The following is a 10,747-nucleotide window of genomic DNA, read 5'->3' as shown; positions in this document are numbered from 1 at the left end:
TTGGTGAGTTTTTCGATGCTATTTGTGTTAAGGAATGTGGTAAGAAGGATACGGTTTGGTGCACACACACACGACTCTGGAGTTATGACTAAAGTAGTTTTGATAGCATTTTCTGATGACTTACTAATGTTTTGTTTGATTGCTTAGGTGATTTTGCAGGTTTTGATTTAAATTTTCAGCTTGACATGATTTTTCTTTTGCTTGAATTGCTAGAGACTAGCAATAAACTGGTTGGAGGTTGTGATAAGTGCACTATTATTTACAAATGTCAAGAAAGTTAAACTTACAGCAAAGAAATGGAAATTAAAATTTTTTGTGAAACAAAATGTTACAAAAAAAAATTGAATTATAATTTAAATCCGCGGAACAAATAATAACTAATAAGGTGAATAATTTTTAAACGGCTCATCTTTCAACTATTTTCTAAAAAAGTGAATTTTTCGGTGATTAATCCATATAGTCCAACTCGTTAGAGTATCTTTTATCCAACTTATTAAATGTGACTATTTTTTAAAATTTTTTACTGTAACAAAAATTAAATTCTAAATTTGAATGAGCGAAAAAAAAAAAAAGGTCTTAGTGGTTTATTTTGGAGGTACCAAATTTACATGCAATGGAAACGATTTCGAGAAGGTCAAAATGGTATTATTGGTTATGTCCGGTCCACACGGGTATTTCAGCTTTTTTTATTTTTTATTTTTTGGGCTGGAATATTTAATTTCAAAAAAGAAAATAAAAAAATATAAGTTACAACGGCTAGGAAGATAAAAATTAGACGGCGTTAGCAAAGAGCGTAGGCTCTGGCTCTACAAGTCAGGTGGTGGGCCCGTCAGAGGCCGGTGTTTACGCGTTTCCAATACCAACCCTCTTCAATGCAGCTGGCTCTTAACAACCTTTGCCCTTAAATTAATTATTTTATTATAACAAAAAAAAAAAAATCCATTTTCTAAAAAAATAATAATAATTGAAGAACTTTCTCTTTCCTCAAGAATCTTCTCTTTCAATTTTCACGACTTTTGTTCACATAATTTAAAAGGAAAACAGTGAAGACATTCTCTCAGATGGGCATTTCAGGTTTCTATATTCCCAAACAACCCAACTAACTGTATTTTCATTGTCCTAATCTTTTGACATTGTGAATATGACCACTCACAGAACATACCCAACAATTAATAAAGTGTGTTTTTTAAAGGGAAAAAAATTGATTAATGGGTTTCAGGAAAAAGAAACTCGAACTCCAATTGCTGCTTAAATACATATATATATATATATAATGTCAGTCTTGAACAGTTGAACTCTTCCAATCAACCAAAAATAAATAAATAAATAAACAAGAGACAGATAGTATCAGTGGCTGATATAGGTAACCAAATGACATCCAGTAATGTAAGCCTTGTTCAGAGATCATGCAAACACATCATAAATGAGAGAACACAAAATCCTCATTTTCCAAGGCAACTAGAGGTTAATGGGTCCCATTAGCAGATTTCATATATTTCAGAATCAACAAACTGAAGAGTGACTTATCATAATAGGTACCCATCTAAGGTAGTAATCTGTAAAAAGGTACAGTTAACTGATATAGAATACTGGTCATATAGCTCATTATTTACCCAAGGCAACAAAGAATATGATACAATATCCATGCATGTATGAATGTCTTTTGCTATACACAGACACTCAATTTATGGTCAACTTGTCACCAGTTCTGCTATATTTTCACTTCCTTCTACACGTCCAAATGCAAAAGGCCTTTTTCAGCAATTTCACTCTCAAACAAAAAGCTTAGCATCATCACCTGTGTTTGATTTGAAAAACCATATCAAGTAACGCACAACTTCCCAACAAAAGAGTGACGGAATCAAATTGAATGTTTTGCTACCAAAATAATAATAAGAATAATAATAATAATAAACAAATAACAAACAAACAAATAAACTCCCTACAAAAGAGTTACAGAAGGATTCAACTTTAAAATTTATAAGAAAATAATAACAGGACCCTGTAACTGCTTAAGGATTTTGAAGCATCACAGTCCAAGTTTTTCAGCTAATAGGGTACAAGACTTGACTTTTAAAAGCCGGTTGTGGTAGGACATTCTATATATCCATATCTGGACTGATGACAAAAGAGCTAGATTGAAGAGCAGCACCAACTTAAATAACACAGAAAAGCGTTTCAAGTCCAATATTAATATTGGAGGGAACCATTTTGTATAAGGGTGTCATTTTTTTTTCCCCCATTTTTGGATCTGGATAATATGGTAACAAGTCCGAAAAAGCAATGTTCTCGTTGCGCAGAAATTGAAGAGTTTGGCAACACTTAAAATCTTAACTATATGGAATTCACCATCTAATTGGAATAGAACAATTCATGTCCATGAAAACCCAATCTGCTGTAGCAGTTTCATATTGCTTCTCACTGAAACTGACAAGTACTGCTTCAACTGTAGAAAAAACTATATGCAGAAATTCTGTTTGCTCAAGTGATATCCACCTTTCTATAATTTATGCTCGAAAAAGCTACTAGTACAATGTGACATATCAAAGATTGTGTGCATTCGCCTGATACAGCTCCAATATTGTATGATTGAGGAATCATTCATGGGCAGGATACAATCACGCTAGTTTCTAAATGAGGGTACATTGCAATTGTTGCTTGATAAAAGAGCAGAGAAAAACAGCCGGAATTACAAATGGAAGAAAAGAACCTAAAAACATGAAGCGCATTAGAAGAGCAGTTAGATGAACTTACAAGAGAGCGGGAGAACAAAATTAGATCAGCTAACAATAACAACATTGAACTTGAAGCTCTAATGTTCTTCATTATATGGTGGTGTCGACTGAACATAAAGTCCATTCTTATCACCATCATCATCCTCATCATCTTCATTGGCATCAACCCAATTACTGCGATGGCGTTGTGAAATATCTTGAACATTTATTTCTGACCGATCTGAAAGCACCAAACTGCCACAATTTAGCTATTGCAGAAGAATACTAGAGCAAGTTTCTTTTTTTTTTAGGCAATATTAGTGCAAGGTTAATCCAACGTGTACTCTTATTTAGGGCCGGCAATATGGATCACAACACGACAAAAAAACCACACGATTTTCACAGAGTTAGGGTTGAGAAAAAAGATGTTCGGGTCAGAATTTGGTCGACCTGAAATTAACACGAAAAATACGGGTCAATTTCGGGTTGGACCCGCCTAACCCGAACACGACACGAAACTCGTAAAAAACTAAAAAATACATATATTTTTCACTACATATTTTTAATTTTATTATGAACTTGTGATATCATGATAGTTATACTCAAAATCTTATACTATTATTTGCTTAATTTCAATGGATGTTATTGTATTTTAGTGTGTTATGAATTTTAAGTTATTTATAATATGTTCAAAACTAAATAAAAGTATGCAATTTTCGTGTAAATTTCAGGTTCACGGGTCAATTTCATGTCACGCGTTATTTTCGTGTCGTGTCGTGTCAACCCGTAAAGTGGTCGTGTCGTGTTCGTGTTGCGATTTTTAAAAAATTTCGTGTCACGGATCGTGTTCAGGTTGACTACAAATTTAAAAAGAAACGATCAAAACACGACTCGAACACGACACGTGACACGAATTGACACCCCTACTCTTACTGACCTTGAGGTTCTTCTGCAAGGCCTTTTTCCATGTGGAAGCTAGTATAGACAGTCAAGAAAATACAATTAAAACCAATGAACAATGTCATTAATCATGTGAGAAAGTTGTCCTGATCAGCCTAACGGTAATTTTAGGAGTTAGGATTAGTTTATGTCATATCGATAAGTACAGATTCTTATAATGAAATGCATCGAAAAATTCAGCTGATACTCATTTTACAGGTATATCAATTAGAATGTTGAAAACACGTTTACAATGTCAGTCCAGGGTGCTGGGTATCAGGAGCAAAGAATCCAGTTACTTTGTGAAAGTGCTGGGCACAAGATCATGTATACTCTACAAAGATAAACTATAAAAAGTTGCATATCATTAATAATAGTTCATAGATATTAAAGCAATTAGTCAGTTTGGGACTTAGATACATGCAGCAATATCATCTAAACAACAGAAATTAAACGAATATTGAAGCAAACAGTAAGACTTAGGATACGTATCAGAAATGATGGGTTCATTTTCTCTATCTGGTGCAGCTTTTGAGATATGCATTGCACTAAGCCTTGTAATTTCTCTCTGTCCACTAGCATCTAAATTTCTTTCTTCTTGGAACTGTCTACGTTCAGTGCCATTTCCATTTCTGTTGGCACTTCCTGCATAAAGAAAAGAATTTGAACCAATTGAAGAACAACATACTGTTCCTATCAGAACATTAAGAAAAAACGGTTACCCGAAAGATCGGACCAAATTTTGGTGTGATCAGATGGATGTTGTGAAATATTTGCTCCAGACCTGACTTGTGCTTGAAACCCTGCCCTTTTCTCAGTCTGTGCAGGCGTTGTAGCAGCAGCTTGTGCAGGCTCTGAGGGATGGTCATGGAGCTGTGACACTAGCATGGTTGCAAGTACAGTGTAGCATCAAAGTTTGAACTGGAACCATCATCTAGGCCAAATTTTGGTGCCATACGTATAGGCCCTCAGTCTGTGCAGGCGTTGTAGCAGCAGCTTGTGCAGGCTCTGAGGGATGGTCATGGAGCTGTGACACTAGCATGGTTGCAAGTACAAGTGTAGCATCAAAGTTTGAACTGGAACCATCATCGAGGCCAAATTTTGGTGCCATAAGTATAGGCCTAATTTTCCAATTCAAAAGTTTCAAAGATCAATTCACATTAATAATTTATTTTAACTTGATAATTGACTCTAAAATGCAAGCACGACAACTTATAACATTTGATAGAAAGTAAATTTTTCTTGATTGCCAAATCAACTAATTAAATCCTAAGGACTGAAACTTTCAAATGGCTGTTTCTATTGCGTTGGATTCAGAAATTTAGCAACCAATAGAAATATGAACCACCACCTCAACTAATCATACATCAACAATATGCCTATAGACGAGTCGTCAGAAGGATTATTACTTACCCTCATGTCATAAACCAAAAACACCATATCTGTTTCCCTATATAGACATTTGGCTTACCATAAAAATATCACAGCATTTCCAGTCAATCAGTATGATAATAGAAAGAATCACAAAAAACAAATGTAACTTGACCATAACAGCTAGCGCAAAGAGACATAAACTCTTTTCTTTTTTTAACTTATTGCTCTACTATGTGATTTTTTTGAGGTGTTTCAGTGGCTAAAACAAGCATTAAAGGTATTTTGCAGCAGATAATTGATCGATCAAGGATTTTCTATTGACTGAATAATATGAAAATTAACAAAGATAGGCAGGTTTTCGAGAGACCTGTGGCACTCCAATTCTAGATCTAGTCCAGATACAATTTTTGAGAAGTTCATCGACAAAATAATCCCTACGCTTACTCTCTTCCCCCTTTTTATTGCTAATTCCTAACAAACTTCTTAACAAAGAAAGTCTCCCTCCAAATTCCTGGATCCCCAAGCACTCAACAATTCCCTCCAATCCTCTCTCACCATTTTGCCAGCTCAACTAACCGCCTAACAACCCAAGGTACCAATCCCCAACGATGCAGTCCCACTGCCTTCTCCCGGACCCTCAATATTCCCCTGCCCTGCTGTCTTGCTTGTTTCCCCAGGACCTGCAGCAAACTTCCTACCAATCCTCCTCCTCGCATAAGTAAAACGCAAGGGAGGCTTACCATTTTTATAATGCCTGAATATTTCTGGATCACATGCTATACGTAAATATGTGTCTGGGTTCTCACGCCTCTCAAGTTCCCATCCTACTTATTTTTTTTCTCGCTACTGGCGTATGCTGAATCCTATTATTTTTCAACAAAATGGACCATGAGAGGCCCACATAGATGGATAGGTCACATTTGATTTGAAAATCTCATATCACCCGAAGATGAATTAGATGAGTTAAATCAATGTGGACAAGTAATGTTAGAATCCCTCCTATCAAGTTTGTTTACTCCAGGAGGAGCAAGTTGGATAATACCACTTCCTAAGGGGAAGCTGTGTTAATTTGAGAAGTTGTGCTGACATGGCAAATCTGTTGCAATTCTATTATGAGGTCATGTAAGGGTCTAGGGGAAAGGAGTTAGCTACGAGTTAGTTTTATTTCACTTATCGAGGGAGGGGGACTATTAATAAGGGGGTAAGAAAGGGAATAGGTAGGAAATTAGTTGCCATTGTAGTTTGGATCTAGGGAGGCAGAGGAACATCGAATTCCTCTTATCTATAATTTCTGTCATTTACTTCCGGCACTAAGAAAATCAATAAAGAAAATACCGGGAATCAATCGGGGTTCTAACAGCTTGGTATCAGAGCCACCGATCCTATGGCCAACGTTCTACCTGAGCCACGCATTCCCGACCGCATCGCAACCCTGGAACTCCGGATGGATAATGTCCATGAGAGTGTGCTGATAATGGGAGCTATGGTTGATCATGTTCCACAGCTACAGGAGAACGTCGATAGGCTGGATAATCGAGTGGGTGAGCTACAAGGGGCGATGCAGAGGATAGAAGAGTTGTTGCAGAGACAGGTGAGGATCTTCGACAGAGGACAACCGGAAAGAGAGCCAGCCAGAAACCACGCGCGAACCCCACCAAGACGTGAACCGGAACGAGGCCGGGTGGGTTATCGAGAAGAACCACCGGTTCAAAGGGGGGAGAGAGAGGAAGGACGACGCCGTCCGTCACCGGTCCGGCAGCAGATGAGGAACGGATCTTGGCCGCATCGGTTTGTATGGAGGGCAGAGCTTTGGGATGGTTCCAGTGGGTTGACACTCAAGACCCTTTCACCAGTTGGCGGAATCTCCGGACGGCCGTGATTCAACGATTTAGCCGTGCGCGTGAGGGGGACCCGACTGAACGATTGATGTCGCTCAAACAAACCGGAGGAGTGGCTGATTACCGGGATGCTTTTGAGTCCCTGGCGGCGTCTATGAGAGGGGTGCCTAAGCCCATCTTCAAGGGGGCCTTCCTAAATGGGCTTCGGGAGGATATAAGGGCAGAGGTGAGGATGCACAGGCCCAATAACTTCCTAGAAGCTATGGATCTGGCCCAACAAGTGGAGGACCGACTGGATGCTGTAGACCGGGTTAGGAAATTCCGGTTTGAGCGGGGCTCCAAGGGAGAATTTATGGGTCGGTTCAACCCAATTCCTTACAATTCCAACCTAGTTGTCGAGCAGAAAGAAAGCTCCCTTCAATCCCAAATGAGCTGTGAGGCAAACACGTCCTCCCGAGGCAACGCAGCACCGACAGGGAAAATCCATGCCGTCGGGGACTCGGGGTTCCGGCACATGTCCTTTGAAGAGCTGCAACAACGGAAGGCGAGAGGGTTATGTTTTCGGTGCGACGAAAAATTTGGCCCTGGTCACTGGTGTAAGAGCCGAGCGTTGCAGGTGTTGATGCTCACTGACGAGGAGTCGGATCAGGAGTGCGAGGAGGATTTTGGGAAGGGCTTGGGGGAGCATGAAACCGGGGACCAAACAGTGGCTGAAATCGCTGCCCTATCCCTTAATTCCTTCAATGGGTGCTCGTCGGCCAAGACCTTGAAGGTGAAGGGCTTAATCGATGGACGGGAGGTAGTCATTCTCATCGACAGCGGTGCGTCACACAGTTTCATTGCCTCACCTCTCGTTAAGGAATTGGGAATTCTGTTGGATCTATCAATGGGCCACAAAATCCAGGTTGGAAATGGACTGACATTCCAATAGAAGGGGGTGTGTCACAACGTAACTGTAATGATTCAATGGCAACGAGTGAAAGAGGATTTCTTTTCCTTCGACTTGGGAAACGTGGATTTAGTTCTCGGGGTAATCTGGTTCAAGACCTTGGGGGAGGTACGGGCTGATTGGGGACAATTTACTCTTAAATTTCTAGTCGATGGCCGTTGGGTGTGTCTGCAGGGGGACCCCACACTTTGCTGTTCCAGAGTAAGCTTTTGTGCCATTTGCCGCTCCTTGCACTCAGAGCAAATAGGTATACTGTTGGAAATCAGCCTGGCAACCCACGAAGTTACCAACTCGCAGGAAGACACGATACCACAGGGGTTAGAAGAAGTTTTGCGGCGCTTTCAGGAGGTATTTGCAGTACCAGGGGAGCTACCTCCACGACGAGCTAGAGATCACCACATCGTCCTGCAACAGGGAGCTATTCCTCCCAACATAAGGCCGTACCGGTATCCCCACATCCAGAAGGAGGAAATAGAGAAGCTAGTGGGAGAAATGCTTGCTTCCGGCATAATTAGACCCAGCACCAACCCCTTCTCAAGCCCCGTTTTGCTAGTCAAGAAGAAGGATGGTAGTTGGCGTTTTTGCGTTGATTACCGGGCTTTAAATCAGATTACGATTCCGGACCGATTTCCAATTTCGATGTTCGACGAATTGCTGGACGAGTTGCATGGGGTTAGTGTTTTCTCGAAGCTGGACCTTCGCTCTGGCTACCACCAGATCAGAGTTCGCGAGGAAGATGTGGAGAAAACAGCCTTCCGGACCCACGAAGGGCATTACGAGTTTCTCGTGATGCCCTTTGGTCTCACCAACGCCCCCACCACCTTCCAATCTTTGATGAACACGGTATTCCGACCCTACTTAAGAAAATTTGTTTTAGTTTTCTTTGATGATATCTTGGTTTACAGTAGAACATGGGAGGAGCACAGCAGGCATTTGGCGCTGGTTCTGCAGGTTCTGGTTCGGGAGAAACTCTATGCCAATTCAAAAAAAATGTTCTTTTGGTCGTTCCCAGATTGACTACCTCGGGCACATTATCTCTAGTGCCGGGGTTGCAGCGGATTCTGCTAAGGTGCAGGCAATATCGTCATGGCCAACTCCTCAGTCACCCCGAGAACTCAGGGGATTCCTGGGATTAACCGGTTATTACCGCCGGTTTGCCGAGGGATATGGAATGATAGCCAAACCACTAACTGACTTGCCCAAAAAAGGAGCCTATCAATGGACTCCACAGGCCGAGGAGGCTTTTCAGCAATTGAAGCTTAGGATGGTCAGTATGCCAGTTCTGGCCATGCCTTCGTATTAGAAACTGATGCTTCAGGGACTGGCATTGGAGCGGTTCTCATGCAGGAGGGACAGCCAATTGCCTATTTTAGCAAGGGACTCGCTCCCTCGGCTCGCTAGAAGTCAGTTTATGAACGGGAGTTGCTAGCAATTGTACTCACTGTCCAGAAATGGCGGCACTACTTGTTGGGCCGCCAATTTATCATTCGTTCCGATCAGCAAAGTCTTCGTCACCTGATGGATCAACGCGTGTTGGCACCCGAACAGCTGCGTTTAGTGTCCAAATTATTCGGGTATGATTTTGAAGTTCAATACAAGCCCGGAGTAGCCAACCGCGTGGCTGATGCGCTGTCTCGAATGGACGATATCTCCCTGGCTAGTCTTATGGCGATTTCTATTCCCCAGCAGCTTGACTTCGACGCCCTACGTCGTGAGCAATCCCAAGACCCCTTCTATGTGCAGGCGTTGGCCAAGATTCAAGGGGGAGACGTGACAGCCCCTGCTTTTAGCTGTAGCAACGGTCTCTTGCTGTTCAAGGGACAGATAGTCATCCCAGTTTCTTCACCATGGGTACCAAGAATGTTACACGAGTTCCATGACTCGGTTATCGGAGGGCACTCAGGGATCTTGCATATACTTATAAGCGCATATCGGCGGTAGTTTTCTGGAAGGGAATGAAGAAGATGATTCGGGATTATGTCGCACGATGTGAAACTTGCCAGCGGTGCAAGACTGACGCCCTCTCTCCAGCGGGGTTACTGCATGGCTTGCCTAAGACTATAGTTAGTGATCGTGATCCTCTTTTTATGAGCTTGTTTTGGAAGGAGCTATTGAAGCTACAGGGAACAAAATTGCACACCAGTTCGGCATATCACCCCCAATCGGAAGTAGCCAACCGTTGCCTAGAGACGTACTTACGGTGTTTTGCGAATGACAAACCACGCCAATGGCAGACATTCCTGCCTTGGGCAGAATATTGGTTCAATACCAATTACAATGCCTCTACGAAATGCACTCCCTTCCTGGTGGTTCATGTGCGGCCCCCTCCTACCTTACACCGTTTCCAAGATGGCACGGCAGTCGTACAGGAGGTGGAAGAGCAGTTGCAAACTCGTGATCGAATGCTGGAACTTTTGAAGCAGCATCTCACAGTCGCCCACCAACACATGAAGAAATTTGCGGATGCTCATCGGCGGGACATCTCCTTCACTGCAGGTGACTTGGTGTTGTTACGTCTACGCCCCTACTTTATGAAGTCATTAGCCCGCAGAACCAACGAGAAGTTAAGCCCGCGCTTTTATGGCCCTTTTGAAGTCCTAGAGAGGATTGGCTCCGTTGCATATTGGCTCAAGCTACCTCCAACGGCGAAGATCCATCCTGTGTTCCACGTTTCGCAGCTCAAGCCTTTTAAGGGGGAGGAGTTCACGGGTCAGCCCCTTCCTCTTGGTTTATCAGATGAGCTCAAACTAATGGTGCAGCTGCTGGCAGTGTTGGATTTTCGTGTTCGTCATGTGGGAGGAAAACAAGTTCTAGAGGTCTTGGTTCACTGGGAAGGTCTTCCCAGTTCGGATGCCACATGGGAACCAGTTTTCATCATCCAGTCTCAATTTCCCAAATTCAACCTTGGGGACAAGGTTGTACTTGGGGGGGGG

General features: G+C 42.0%; 2 protein-coding genes across 2 annotated transcripts in view; both read right to left on the bottom strand.

Moving 5' to 3' along the window:
- Nucleotides 1–2,812: 2,812 nt before the first annotated feature.
- Nucleotides 2,813–4,613, bottom strand: LOC21384716. Its single transcript, XM_024166416.1, has 4 exons — nucleotides 4,376–4,613; nucleotides 4,142–4,298; nucleotides 3,652–3,689; nucleotides 2,813–2,955 (listed from the first exon to the last, which is right to left on the bottom strand). The coding sequence occupies exons 1-4, from the start codon at nucleotides 4,539–4,541 to the stop codon at nucleotides 2,813–2,815; spliced, it is 504 nt and encodes a 167-aa protein (XP_024022184.1). The 5' UTR covers nucleotides 4,542–4,613.
- Nucleotides 4,588–10,747, bottom strand: part of LOC21384715 — a 7,793-nt gene continuing 1,633 nt past the window's right edge. Inside the window, exon 5 of the mRNA XM_010099319.2 lies at nucleotides 4,588–4,774. Within this exon, the coding sequence (XP_010097621.2) occupies nucleotides 4,588–4,774 (187 nt within the window). The remainder of the gene's footprint in view (nucleotides 4,775–10,747) is intronic.

This window comes from Morus notabilis, unplaced genomic scaffold (assembly GCF_000414095.1).
Source record: "Morus notabilis unplaced genomic scaffold, ASM41409v2 Scaffold3996, whole genome shotgun sequence".
Classification (NCBI taxonomy): Eukaryota; Viridiplantae; Streptophyta; class Magnoliopsida; order Rosales; family Moraceae; genus Morus; species Morus notabilis.
This window is presented reverse-complemented; position numbering and strand designations above follow the sequence as displayed.